Source organism: Lutjanus erythropterus, chromosome 3 (genome assembly GCF_056507025.1).
Source record: "Lutjanus erythropterus isolate fLutEry1 chromosome 3, fLutEry1.hap2, whole genome shotgun sequence".
NCBI lineage: Eukaryota > Metazoa > Chordata > Actinopteri > Lutjaniformes > Lutjanidae > Lutjanus > Lutjanus erythropterus.
In genome coordinates, this window is record NC_139319.1 from 17,518,091 (window position 1) to 17,533,348 (window position 15,258).

The following is a 15,258-nucleotide window of genomic DNA, read 5'->3' on the forward strand; positions in this document are numbered from 1 at the left end:
CTGCATTGGGTATTTCTCACTATTTTCTGTCATTTTAAATAGGTTGCTGCCCTGGGTTAAACGTGACAGTTTATTTTAGTCTTTACTGTTATTTGATAACCACTAACTAGGAGTGGGTGATATGGCCCTAAAATAACATCAAAATATTTCAGGATCCTCTGATGATGATATGTCTTCATATGTCCTTGATCTCTGATGTGTCATCATTAATAATCCTGTAGAGGGCGCAGATGTTTATGACCGTTAAATTGTGCAAAATGTTAATGGAGTTTGGCAGTGAGACAGGGAGTCACTTAACTCATCTTCCACAGTGTGCATTTTCATAACGGTGTGCTTTTTACTTTTAGGATAACATACTTAACTTTACATTGACAGACAACTGACAGTTAGAAACAACTGATCAACTTACAGCGGTCAATTTACGGGGTTGCGTGCATCCTGTGCTCCTGCGGAGCTCCTGCAGCCTGACTGTCCCTGCTGTGTTCGGGGAGATTCCAGCCTATTTAATATACCCTCTATTGCTTTCAACAAGTGGTCTGTTTCTCCCTGTGTGCTTTTTTTATTTTGGAACATGTCATATATGATCAAACCTACTACAGTCACATCTCATATATTTCTGGATTCAGCATTCAGAGTCACAGCTTTCCAGCATATATTGCTTTGTGTTTCTGGGACTGACCCAGCCAAAACTGCCTAAAGGTAAATTAATACATCCATCATAGACTTTCATATTTGATATTTCTGCTTACTGTGCATCTGTGTTTATAAGACTACATTTCCTCAATATATCCTCAAAATATTCACATTCTGTTCTGGAGTGGAACCCCCTGCCCACTTTCACGCCAAATGTGGGATCAATGAGAGCTTGCATTATAAAATGATTCGAGTTCAGATATATGTCTGTTTTATTCTGCACTTAATTTATTTATGGGGTGTGCCACGATAAAATGTTTTTATAAAATAACCCAGTTTTTTATGTGGGAGACTGCTTTGTTCTGCCTCCAGTAGGGGTAGATTTTGTGTGCCTTGTCACTAACCTAGACTATAGGTTTCCCTTATCTGAATCGAAGGATAAGGGGTGTCACACTGGATGTACAGATTGTAAAGCCCCTTGAGGCAAATATGTGATTAATTAGTGATTTTGGGTGATATAAAAATAAATGCCTTGACAAGTCAGTAGAATTTAATGAGGCAAACTATCAATAAAACTATTCCCAGCATCCCAGCTGGATTCTTGCTCCTGTGCCATGAATGCGCTGTAACCTGCACTTGAACCGTCAGTCCCCGACATGTTCCCCCCTGAGTACTGAGAGGGCCCATCCCCACGCTGGGTCGCAACCAGCTGGCAGACTGCGATGTAGTCTGACAGTCGAAGGAATCTGAGAGTGGGGAGGTCACACTCACACCAGGCTCTCCAGCAATCCCAGGCATCCAGGTCTCTCTGTGTGTGTCTGTGTTTGTGTGCGTCTGTGCTTTTAAGGAACGAGGCCCCCCCTTGAGTGCTTGTATCCGGTCGTAGAGCTACGGATATATAAAGAGTAAATTCGGTGACATGCCAATTAAGGGAGCGGTAATCTGAACATTGATACTGTGAGTACAAGTAAAAAATAGCTGCGTTTGATCTTATCTTAACAGGGAACATTAAGGCTGCTCTCATTCCCGAGGCATCAAATACGGCAATGCCCCTACGCTTCAAAGTATGACGCTGTAGGTATTCTTGTAGCGTAATTTCTGGATGTGTTTTAATGTGCTGTCAAAATCAGGTGATGTAGTACTGAGAGAGAGAAAGTCCATGTATGGAGGGGATGGGGTGGACAGATGGGTCAAATAAACACAAGACTTTCACCTAAGAGACTGGGGTTCGACAGTCTGTGTTTATTTCTTTATAAGACATTATGTTACGTTATGTACTCGCATATGTAACTTACAGACGTTATATTACGCACATGAACCTGAACGATAAATTTTGTTTAACCAAAAACATCTTTTCCTAAACTTCTGTTGTTTTATTGTCTAAATTTACTTAAGCAGTTTTTCTGCCTTTATTTTGAAAGTCTACATGGACATGTAACATTGCTAATGTGAAGAACTGACACTAGAGGTCAGGTGGGGACTTATCATCAGGCAAATGTTGGCAGTTGCCTCGGGCCACAAGCTTCCAAGGGCCCAATAAAACTTATGGGTAAGTTTTTTTTCTTGCTCTTCTTCTTTGTTTGTATATTAACTTTTCGCTAATTACTTACATTGTTTTAAAAATCCATTTGCTTAAATGGCAACAGAATGCTTAATTCATGATTGTCTAAGGGCCTCCCCAGTAACTTGGACTGTTTAGTGATCCTTCTGTGTGCACTATCTGTGGAAATGTTTCAGGAAGACAGTAGCCAACTTGTGTAAACAAGACTGTTGAGAAACTAAGCGAGGCTACCAAAAAAAAAAAAACCCAGTCAATGTCTGTTCACCATCTGGCAAAACTGTTTCTCTCCCAAGGCTGTGACACTGTCTTTCATCGTCAGCATTATATTTTCCATCCTCATCTGATTATATTTTTAATCTTTTTTTCCCTAATTTGTTAATGCTAAGTACAGAAACACTGGAAGTCAAACTAAATAGTGTGCAATATATAATAAGTTAGTTCCTTATTGAGAAACTTTCTAAAAATATGATCATGATTAAATAATAAGGAGAAAGTTTCTCATTATAATGACTTACAGAATCTTTTTTCTTTGGTGGTTATGGGCCTCCATAGGGAGACAGCACATCCAGTAGTGCAATGAAAAGGAGACATAGAGGCTCATATAGCGAGGACCAAGCTGTTCGCCACTGTTAAGAGAGTCTCCAGCCTGTAGTGTAAACTACAGAGTTGTAGTACAGTAGGCTTCACAATAAAAAGAAAGTTTATATCATGTTGACACTCTGTCCATATTCACACACTCCCTTTCTCCTCCTGAGCCCAATCAGAATTTCAACAAAAGAAACTGGTGTCTAAAAAAAAAAAATGACAGGAAAGAGGCAGCGGAGAAAATGGCTACATCAACTGGGGCAGTTTGGCCAGGGCATCAAGGCCACTTTGTCTGCAGGGCAGATAATTTTCTGAGGGGCATAAGGCCAGACTGAGGGGACTGAAATTCCTGCTCTGGTTTAAAGAATGGGACAACTGATAAATGTGCCGTGTTTGACAAGTTGGGAGCAAGAACATGTCCAACCACTATCGCAAAGATAAGATGTCGTTTCTCTTGTATATTTGTATATTACACAGTTGTCCTGTTGTATAGTCCACAGTTGCTACGACACTAAATCCCATTCTCTGAACCAAATGGCAGTGCCCTAAACCCATTTATCAAATCTTTCACTCTTTTGGCGAAACTTCAAACACATTTCTACTTGCTAAGACACATTTCGCAGTGTGATGGCTGAACACAAAACGACAACAGTCACTGTAATCTGAAAGTCACGGCTGAATCCTTAAACCACGCAGGCAACACTGCAGCACAATTTCTGCCATACACTCGATTTTCAATTCTATGTAAATCACACTTTTTGCAAAGCGCTGCACACAGTTCTCTGCATATCAGAATCAGAAATACTTCTGCATAGGTACAACATTCAAAATGACAGTAAAATCCCTTGTGTTCCTTTCATCGGTCACAATGGCAAGTTTTATTTACCGATGGCAGCAGCCACTCCTCACAGAGGTATTGTAGCTTACAGTAACCGATTGCCTATAGCAGAATCTGCAAACGAGTGGTTCAACATCAGCTGGTGATTCATACCATAAAAGCCTGCATACTCTATGGCTGAAACCGGACAAAAGTTTTCTACAGGCAACTTGGCCTGCGGTGACTGGCAGGGAGTCTTGTCAAGTCTTGATCCAGAACAGAGGGTTTTCCCCCTTTGTCTGGCAAGCGAGAACATTGCTTGATAGATAGACAAAGTCCTCTGGCCTGACCAGCACAAAGACGTGACGCTGAGGCAGAATGAATCCATCGCCTGTGTCACTTGAAGTACTTGCAGTAAACAACAAATTCTGCACTAAGCTGCGCATTACGCATTTTAAATATTTTTTTTTGAAAATTCAAAATGTATTTAAACACATTAAAAATGTTTTCCTGTTGCTACATGCCCTGAGTGTTTTGCACTTTTTGATGTCGTGTGTAATGACTGTTCAGCAGTGTTTATATTCTGACTGGCTGTTTGATATGGATGTCAGGATATGAAAGCATTATTTGATTTTGCCAGGAGAGTCAAAGGATTTTTAGTAGTTTGAATGTTTGGTTTTGTGCTCACAGTTTTGAGAAAAGGGTAGAAGGTTTCAAGAAATGTGAAAACTGTGAAGAGTCAGGTTCACCTAACAACAACAGCAACAAAGACACTGAGATTATTAACTGGAATTGGGTGATAATTCTCTGTAATATGTCACATTGACTGTGTTAGATATAAAGCCAAACCCAAATTACTAAGAAAAGCCTTTATGCAGCTCAAGCCAATGAAAATGTAGATTCTAAAAACCTCAACAGCCATGTGTCTTTCAAGAAATATTATCCTGGTTACTTTGTACGACGTGTCAAAGTAGAAAGTAGTTCAAACGAAAACTTTTCACGGCAAGGTCACTGGATTATCCAGAGTAAGTGGGACATTGTTTCTACAAGGATAAATTACTTTAGTGCTTCAAATGTATTCCTTCAAACACCAAAAACAAAATTCACCTCCACCTCCGCTGTGTTAGTGGAGAAATATCAACTGTGTGAAAACCTCAGTACATTAAGGCATATCGCTCAGACGCCACTAGAGGTAAGACTGGAATTTGGGATTATAAACCGTACAAGCTTTGCTCAACATACTATTTACTATATGTTACTCTCTGGACACTGTTGTTATTTTACTTCTTGACCTTGTGTCAAGAGGTAAAATAACATCCATATATTTGGGAGGTCAGTAAAAGCTGCTCAAGAGGGATTTCTATGATCTGCCAAAATGTTGAGCAATCAATCCTTGACTTCTTTTTTTTTTTTTTTTTGAAGGGTTGAACCTACAAATTCCAACTCCTATCGAGCGTAAAACAGCCATGTTTTAAACTTAACATAAATTAATTTTTGATGCAACAGAGAGAATGTTGAAAGACTTCTTCACCTCAGAGGAGCACTCATTTCAAGGGGAATATAGAGTATTTAAATATTGGGAAATATGCCTATCCACTCTCTTGCTGAGATTTAGATGAGAAGACTGATACTGCTCTCATGTGTAAGACAGTTATATGCTGCGACTATTTGGCTTGAAGCAGAGACGTGCACACACACTTTCAGGGGCTGCTGGTCTTACCTCACAAAAATAGCTAACAGGTAAGGCAGCCAGGTAGCTAGCTGAGATTGTCTCATGTGATAGCATAATATAAAGCGATACAAATGAGACATAAGGCAGATGTGACAAGCTGCACATTGTCCTGAAGCATATGCAGAGATTTTTTTTCTCACAGTGGTTACAGTCCATTTCTCATCAATCATCTCCACAAATTCAAAAGATTAACCCAGTACCTTCATGCAACGGCAACAATACCAAGTTTGGTTTTGGGGGCACAGGGTATTGCTTCATCACACTTTTCTCCTAACTGGAGCCAAAGAGGGCAAATGTGCTGTTGCTCAGGCAACTTTAGCCTGACTTTGTGCATGTCCTTGGCTGGAAAGTGACATAGAGTTTACTCATCAACAGGCTGCCAGGCAACCAGCGGACACGCTGCACAGACGTGAGGACTAGCTGTTGTCCACATTTCTGTTTTTGTACAGATTAAATGAATGGTGCAATTGTTGAACTTTAATTGTGTTTGTAGGTATATTTTTGAAGGTTGGGCAGAGCCTGGCTGGTTGTTTCCCTGCTTCTTTTTGCTAAGACAAGCTAATCGCCTCCTTCTGCAGCTCCAGATTCATAGTCGATGGGCAGACACAAGAGTGGTATCAATCTTTTTATATATTTCTTCACAGGAAACTTAATTAACGTATTTATAGATAAGACAGCTGACATCACTCTCATTTCTAAGACTGGAGGCAGGGGAGAAAAAGCCAGTCAGCCTCTCTACAAAGTGACTTCTTGCACCTTTAGAGCTCACTAATTAGCACCATGCCTTCAGTCTGCACACAAACAGAACTTTAAAAATGACAATTTGTGTTTCTACAGGCAGTTACAGAATAAACCTAGCTATTATAAGGAGGAATGTAGTGACTTCCTGAAGTTTTCTCATCACCATGTTGCCAGCAACCAGCAGAGACGCTACACAGATGTGATGGGCTGAAGGACAAGCTGCTGTCTGCCAAAAATAGTTACAGTACTATAAACTGTCATTTTAAAATTTCTGTTTCTGCGTGGATTAAACACTCAGTGCTAATTAGAGCTTTAGATGTGTTGGTACGCATATTTTTGAACATCGGGGAGAGTCAAGTTAGCTGTTTCCCTGCTTCTTTATGCTAAGCTTAACTACTCAAATCCTAACTTCAGACTGACACACAGACATGAGAGTGGTATCAATCTTGTCATCTAATTCATGGTAGGAAACCTGATTACTGTATTCATAGATGGGAAGATTGATGGCCCTCTGGGGGCAGGGAGGAACAGCTAACCTGTCTCTCTACAAAGATTAAAAAAAATCTGACTTCCAGCACCTCTAATGTGCTCATTATTGAGCACCAACTCTTGAATATGTACACAGAGAGAGATTCGTGGCTCTACATGCAGTTAAATTCTTTTAAATATTATTTGGATAGAAATAGTGTGTTCCTGAAGTTTTCTCACCACCAGGTTGCCAGTAAGCAGCAGGGACACTGCAGTGACATGATGGGCTGAGGGAGAAGCTGTAGTCTGCCAAGAAATACTTACAGAAAGTAACTTTAACTGTCATTTTTACATTTCTGTTTCTGTATGGACTAAACGTTCATCCAGTTCTTGGCAGTACATCTGATTACAGTATTTGTACAACGTTAATGAGAAGACTGATCCCACTCTCATTTCTAAGATTGGAAGCAGGGGTAAACAGATAGCCTGCCTCTCTATAAAGGTAAAAAAATAATAATAATTGTGACTCCTGGCACCTCTAAAACTCACTAATTAGCACCATGAAAAGACAGTTGTGATATGCTGTAACCGTTGTTTGGATGGAAGTAGTAGCCAGGCAACCAGGGGAGACACTGCACAGGCATGAGGTGGCGGAAAGACAAGCTGTGATCTGCCAAATATCACATATGAAATAGTTATAGTAAGTTAGTACAATAAACTGTCATTCTCAGATTTCTGTTTGTGTGCAGTTTCAAGACATGCTGCTAATTGGTGTTGGTAGGTGTACGTTTGAACTTCGTGAAGAGACAGGCTCGAAGTTGTGCTCCGTTGTGTTAAGCTAAATTACTCACCTCCTAGTTTCTGATTCACACTTGACTTCAGACATGAGAGTCAGTCTTCTCATCCAGTTCTTGGCTGGAAACTTAATTAGTGTATTTATATGTGAGAAGATTGACACTCATCTCCTTTCTAAGATTTCTAAGATCTTTTCATTTAATTGACCCACGCTAAGTACTGCTCCTGTTCCAGCTGTGCTCCAATAGCTTAGTACCGGGCAGGAAACCCGCACAACTTTCTATTTTCCTGTTACCTGTACTTAGATTAAAACTGAGCGGAGGAGAGCCATAGACAGAAGAACATGGTCGTTGTTTTTGTAGTTGTAAATAAAACCACTGGCCCTAATTCCATTTCCCTCCATTGTGCACAATCCATAGACAGAAGGGAAACAACAGAGCGCTGCACAACTATAAGCAGCTGTTTGCCTGCACCTCACCCTGCAGATTTTGAGTGATTATTGTGGATGCTCTGACTAATTAATGTAAATAAATAATTCCTTGGTTTACAGTGACCTCCTAATGGTGATGTTGCCCAGCACATTAACCATCTTCTAAAATTGTTGTCTTTTCAACATAGGAAACAGGAACAGAGAAAGCTGACCACAGCTCTGACGGGTATAAAGCTTGCTTGACTGTTATTGGAGCACAGACCAAAAAGAGACAGGACTTAGGATGGGTCGATTCTTGGCAGGAAACTCAATTTGTGTATCTCTTGACATATCCTTTAACTATTCCTGAACTGAAAATGAAAAAGAGTTGGAAGTACAGGGTTTTCCCTGAACGCAGACTCTAATGTTGACTGCACAGGTCCAGACTGGAAGGAAACTCCAAAGCTCTGGAAATTGCTCAGATTATAATGCACACCTGCACACGAGGCACAGCTGAGGTGTTCTTCATGCCATGAGGTTCTTATTCAAATGATTCCTATTTCCGTCTAATTATTTGAATAATCACTCATCGCTGTCTCTCCTCCCTCCTGCTCTCATCTTATTCAAACCATATTCAGGAAGCTCTGATTTCTGAAACTGCTCTGCCGTGGTGCGAACTATTAGATTGATGTCTCCCTCAAGCAGTGCAGACAGGTGTTAATGTAATCTTCTCTTCCCTCTTTCCTTTTTCTAATTACGTGATGCCATCTGGCAAGGTGAGTACTATCCTGTACTTACTCTGTTGCATTTCACCACATTTCTCAGTCAATGGAGCTGAATGTTAGGTTTGGTAAACACTAATCTCTGTCTACAAGTGAGCATGACAACAAAAAATGATCAGACACTTCTATCTGTGTTAAATTTTTTCGTGCAATTTACACTGTTGGTGCATCTGGACCAAACATCCAAATAAACATGTCACCTGCTGTTTTGTCCACATGGCTGTGTATCACAGTATGCAAATTTACTGAAACCACACATGCTTGAGTAGCTCAGCTTTCTTATCCTGACTGTGCCTCTCAGCCCTTTAAAGTTAATTTATTTCTACTGAAAAAGTAAATCTTTAGAAATGAATCACAAGTACATGGTTATATTATGGTATACTTTTCTCACGGCACAGTAATTTCCTAAAACAGCTGGGCACTGTAGTTTTTTTTTTTTCTAGTCCAGGATGCAGACCTCTGAAAAAACAATGACAATTTACTTTGGTCAAAATACTGTGAATCAGCAGCATCAGTACAAAATAATCTGTATCAGACTTTCTATCTTAAAATAATAATAGTGGAACCCAAAACCTCTGATTTGAAAATGGTTTCTAAGGAAGGGGATCACTCACAAGTCAAATAATATATAGTTGTTCAGTCCCAAAATGCATTTTGTGTTAATAATGAAGGTTTAAGGCACAGAGGAATAAACTGTATCAGGGTCTGGATATATAGACAACACTTGGTCTTTTCATGAGTCATGTAGAGAATAAACACTTGAATAAAATATAGCCATATCTTTTAAATACTGTAGTTAAAAAGTGCTAAGCTGCAGATAAATCATATTAAATCAAGTGACTAATGTCCGGAACTAAATGTTTCGGGCTCAGCAAGTCACTTGTTACAGGGATTATCTCATTAAGAAACAATCCACCGTGATGAAAAGGTGCATACATTTAAGACCGTTAGAAGAAAGCAGCAGATGATTGCAATGATTACCTTCTTTGTCAAAGCAGAAAGAAACGATCTCAACCGCCTCTCACTGCCACAGTATTTTGAATTCAATTCTATTATTTGGTTTTGATTAGGACCGTCTGACTAAAACAAAGACTGATGATGCATTTTGATCGTAATTGGTGTCAAAGATAGATACTTGGCAGAGAGCGTGGTGTGACATGTGGATAAACAACAGTCTGGCAGAGCAGCAGTTTGTGTTTGTTAACAGAAGCCAAAAAGATAATTACCTTGAGAGGAAAGATTCTTACTTAAACACTGAAATTACAAAAGCTTATTTGTCATCTTGAAAAAACAGGTATTAATTCTTTACAATGTGTGTATCACACTGTAATATGAGGGTGGATATAGCTTGACGTACATATTTATCACCTTGGATTCTCATATTTGAGAGGGTTGAATAGAAAACTACCTGTAAACATTCATGCACAGCGCTCCCATTGCCATATATCGAACATGCTATCTTTGATTTTCTTCAGTTTACATTAAAAACAAGTTTTACATTTCTCACCAAATGTTTAGCATTAAATCTGTCGTGTGGTTAGCTGGCAGATGAACCGTGTATACACGGGAACTGACTGCCAACTGCTCAGATAACTTACATCCACATATTTATGTCTTTGAATACAAAATGAATACGATAACGCAAATCATCTGTCAGGTAAACATCACTCCTGATTCTCCAGACTGTGACATGTTTCATGATAAACACAATGTTTCGGGATTCAGCCGAAGAAATATGCAAATTTACTGCATTTCTTTTTGTGGAAAACCTGTCAGGGAGCTGATGAAGATGAATTGTTAGACAAGTCAGTGCCAAAATCTGTGACCCAAAAGTCTAGTCTAAGTTATTGTGTTTTCTGAACTGCAGAGTTCAAGACAAAGGAAAGTCACCTATAATTTCATTATTCCACACGTTACAATCTAATATATATGTTATCTTCACCTGTAACATGATGTTTTAGATGAAATGTTTAGCCTCATATCACATTCAATAAGACATTGCCTCCACTCTAAACAATTTTCCCAATGGAGGGGGATTCAATCTTCCTCAACCAATCACCGGAGACCAACTTATACACCTGAATCTAACGCCATTTGCCATGACAACATATTTTGTTCTTGCCCCCATAGTCTTTGGTTTTGTGAGAGAGTGAGTGTGTTAGTGGTGATTATATTACTTTAGTCTGCCGTAAAGTGTAAAAAAGCAATAACAAGTCCCTGTAATGTTACCACTGTACGAGGGTTGCCAATTTTGTTGCCAAAAAATAAGGGACACCTTGCTAGTGACCCATGCAAATCAAGCAGGGGGTCTTGGGGTCCTCTCCCTTGAGATTCTGAGTGTCACACATTTTATTTCCTGCATTCTTGTGAATTTTTATGCACCAGTTTGTACTTTTTGAGCATAAATTTCAAAGTCTTCTACTACTTTGAGCTTGAATGCAAGGGAAATAAACAGTCGATAAGGGTAAAGCACAGCTGCAGCAGTTATATTAAGGATTCAAACATCACATCATGTTTGGTCTGTCAAAATAACTCAACTCCGGGCCTCTGCCCTCGTACTTTGTCCAGGTGGGACAGTCTCCTGAAGGCAACAGAAAATACTCTATGGCAAACTGCACAGTTTACCTTGTACTTCCACTGACAGGACTGACCTGCTCGTGGTCTGTCTGACGTTTAAATCTGTATTTGGACAGCTTCTCTCTTTCTTACAGGTGGACTTGACTTGAAGGTATTTGCTGGCTTTAAAGCAAAAAGAAAAAATCCAAACAAATCAAAACAAACTGTGTGTCTGAATCTCTGTAACCAGGGCAACAATGACACTGAGTGACAGACAACTTGCCTGTCATTCTGATTCAATCTTCTCCACTATGTCTCGTGAAACTGTTTTAGTGTTATTATTTCTCATGTCATTCAAAGTATAAAAAACACAGTGTCATGCATTAGTACAGGGTGTGCATGAAAATGAGGGACCAATTGCATCCTATACTGATTCAGTAAGGGACAGTGCATTTTATTTTTCAATACAGGACGAGGAAAATTAGCTAGTTAGCAGCTACGAGTCACGCTAAAGACAACTAAAACAGGCTAAACTGGAAGACTCCCAGATATGTTTTGGAGTTGCAGACCAGAAGCTGCAGTCATGGACTACCATGAGGTCAGCTCGTAGCTGTTAATTTGCTAGTTCAAGGATTTCTGATTTCTTTCCTGTGGCAGCAAACACAACACTCAGTCTTTCAATAACTATTATGCTGCAGCCTGATCGTCGCGTTGATCTTGTCTATAGCAGTCACCGTTGTTGTTATTACTCCTCCTTTGTTCCGGAGCACAGCCTGACAACTCTTAGCAACAGCCTTACAACAGCGTTAATCCCACCCCACGGCACTGATTGGCCAATCATTAGTTCCCCTGCGGCGCTCATTGGTCATTTATTTTTTAATCAACAAACCGCTGTTGCGTGTCACAATGTCAGACCAGAGAATCAATCATCTCGGTGAAGTGGGCAGATTAGAAGGTCTGGACCAAGGCAATGGCATTTTTATCAATTAATGAAAAAGAAAACTATATTTGGTCATGCTCTGTATTTCAGAGTGTGACTGGTATGTAAGATAGAGAGGGATACAGTATGTCAGAAATGAAATCATTCCCCTGCATTATTCTTATTATATTATAACCGATATTTCCCACTAACCAGTAACCCTTTTAGGTATAGATTTGCTGTCATTTAGGATGGGATAAACAAGTTCTCGTACAGGTCTTGAAACAAACTTTTTCACCACCTTCCTTTGGTTTTATGGCCCACGACTTTCCTGTGTTTTGTTTCACTCTCACTGCTCTCATAAACATCAATTATAGACACAGCAGCTGTTTTCAATAAAAGGGCTCAGTACCAGACAGCTGTCACTCAAAGTTAGCGTCTAGCTGGTGAACACAGAGGAACATTTAGCAGCTGAAGTGCCACATATTCACTTTAGGAGTTAGTGGAGACCAAAACAGAGCTAAAAGGGGAGTGAATATTGGACTTATTTTGCTATATGATCAAAAACACAACTGCATATCAATGATATGTTGCTCTGCATCTCCCAGATGAATAAACAGGCAAATGTTTTCTCACAGGTTAAGCATAAAACTTTAGGTAATAATAGGTCTGTGTTGTGCTCACAGCACCATGCACTGCCCCCACATGGACAAAAAATAAATTAACGCAGGTTTATGGGTTAACTTCCATTTTTAAAGGGTGGGTCCACTATTTGCTTCTTCTTTTTTTTAATGATTCTGTAGCCTCCCAGTAGTGTTTCTTATGTATTCAAATGTGAACAATCAAGTTTAAGTCAATAAAGTGTTGTTTTAGGGGCAAAATGTGATTTTCTAAAGTCTTTCTCAAAACATTTTTCCACATGACCTGATATAAGTTCCTGCATGATGATGCTGAGTGTGAGTTTCCATTTGAAAACTCCATAAAAGAACACAGAGGAAGTCGCCCTTTAAAAATTGTAATGATTATAAATGGTCAGTTAAAAACACAAAATGCTGATTTTCCATCTATAAATCAGGTCCTTGAAATACGTTTGTAAATATACCTCAAATTTAGACGCTCAAGAACGTCTGTGTGTACTTTAAGAGGTGTAAAATACTTGCATGAATGAATGGCAATAAAACAAAATTATTCTTACTGTGGACATCCCCTCTCTGTTTGGTCACCTCCTTCTGGATTGTGTTGTCCACTGGCGTGACCGGTGGTGGTGTCGGCGGGGGACGTCTGGTGGGAGCCACTGGCCGCGGTGGGATGTAGGGCTTGCGCGTGGGTGCTGGCGGCTTCCTAGTGGGGACAAGGGGCCTCCAGGTGGGAACAACCGGCTTACGTGGAGGAGGAGTGACCTTCTTTGGAGGGGCTTTGGTTGTTGTTGTGGTTGTCGTGGTCGTGGTCGTGGCGGCGGCTGTTGGTTTGGGAAAAACGGGGAAGACTCTCTTTGTCACTGGTGGGCGGACGGTGGTGGTGGTCCTCCTCTGATCTATGTCGGGGATGCGGTTGTGATGATTTGGAGGCAGTTTGCCCGGTCTCGGCGGGTCAATAGCCACCTTAGGAATGGCTGAAATAATAGGAGAATGCAGATGGAGCACTGAAATATGAGCACTTAAGAGTTAATGAGGCATAGAATTGCCGACTAACTGCGATGATTAGCCCGACTTTTGCAGACGAGGGCTTTCTTTCATCTACTGAGACTTCTCCTGATATCTATTAACTAAATGTTAGCATCCTAAAACAAATTGGGTGTCTCAAATCTCACTGAAGCAAAAGCTTAAACTTGCATGAGAGGCCCATAAAACCAGCACACTGCGACTTCACATTCATTCATTTTGGGGCTCTTTTAAAACAATTCTGTACATATTTTGCTCAATGGGACTGTTAAAAAGGAGTAAGAGGGATGGCTTTGTAGCTATTTGACACAAACTTACCCTCAAAGACATCCCGTATTCACTGAATTTCTTCTTTTGTGAAATCAATAATGCTTTCTGTTGCTTTTTATCCGTTCATGTGCTCGGCCTGATTAGTGATTCTTTGTGCGCTCGTAGCCAGGGGCCTTGCAGCACCAGGGCTAAAGCTGCTCTGTGTGTGTGGAATGATCTCCACGCTCAAACAGGCTGCCGTGCCCCCAAGATCACCCTCGCCCTGCTGATGTCATCAAAGTAACACCTCCTTTTCCTTTGTTCCTTCACACATTCTTCGCGTCAGGAGCCGAGACAGAGATCGAGGAGGGGTTGGTGTGATGGTGCGGACGTGGTGGTGGTGGTGGGGGTTTCATGAGTGAGGAATGAGAGTGGACAAAAGCAAGTGGTTTGAACTCAGTTATTGCCTTCTCAGGTTGCAGGCAACTCTGATATGTGACACACCAATAGGATATTGCAACTGGACTCCCACAGCACTTTCGGCTCTCAGCCTGCGGGCAGGTGACAGGGTGAAGTATTTGCAGAGCGTGACGCCAGCAGGCCTCCTCTCTGCTCTATGGACTCTTACACACGTCGTGTCTGTTAGATGATTAAATAACTGTGGAGAATAAATGACTGCTCGTCCACTGAGCTGCTGTAAAAAAAAAAAAAACTGCAGACTCACAGACTAATGAACTGCACTCTCAGAAAGGAGGGTTCTTCCTGAAGGACTGAGGAAGAACCTCAGGAAGGGCTCATCAAGGGTTCTTTGTAAAACTAAGGGTTCTGTTACCATTTTCATATAAAGAACCCCTTTGGGAAGAGTTCATCAAGGGTTCATTGTACCATAAATGAAAAGGGTTCTCAGTAGGAACCCCTGGATGGGTTCTAGATGAAACTGCAGGAGTATTAAAGGGTTTTCGGTAGAACCCCCTCTCTGTGTTCTAGATGCAACCACAAATGGGTTCCCTTTGTAGAACCTGTGGGTGGGTTCTAGATAAAAAACGTGGAACATAGAAGAGTTCTTGGCAGAATTCCCTGGATGCGATCTAAATGAAACTATAACAGGCTTCTCAGTAGAACCCCTTGGTTGGGTTCTAGATTAAACCCTTAGAATATAGAAAGGTTCTCAGAGAACTCTGCGGGTGGGTTCAAGATGAAACCATAACAAGGTTCTTGGTAGAACCTGGTAGGGTGAGTTCTAGATAAAACTCTTGGAAAATGAAAAGGTTTGTGGTAGCACGCCTTTGGTGGGTTCTAGATAAGGCTCTTGGGATATAGAAGGACTCTTGGTAGAATCCCCTTGGTGGG

At 40.6% G+C, this 15,258-nt stretch overlaps 1 protein-coding gene across 1 annotated transcript in view; it reads right to left on the minus strand.

The window, feature by feature from the left end:
* Positions 1-15,258, minus strand: part of npnta (nephronectin a) — a 90,509-nt gene that overhangs the window by 11,281 nt on the left and 63,970 nt on the right. Inside the window, exon 10 of the mRNA XM_084715240.1 lies at positions 13,194-13,610. Within this exon, the coding sequence (XP_084571366.1) occupies positions 13,194-13,610 (417 nt within the window). The remainder of the gene's footprint in view (positions 1-13,193; positions 13,611-15,258) is intronic.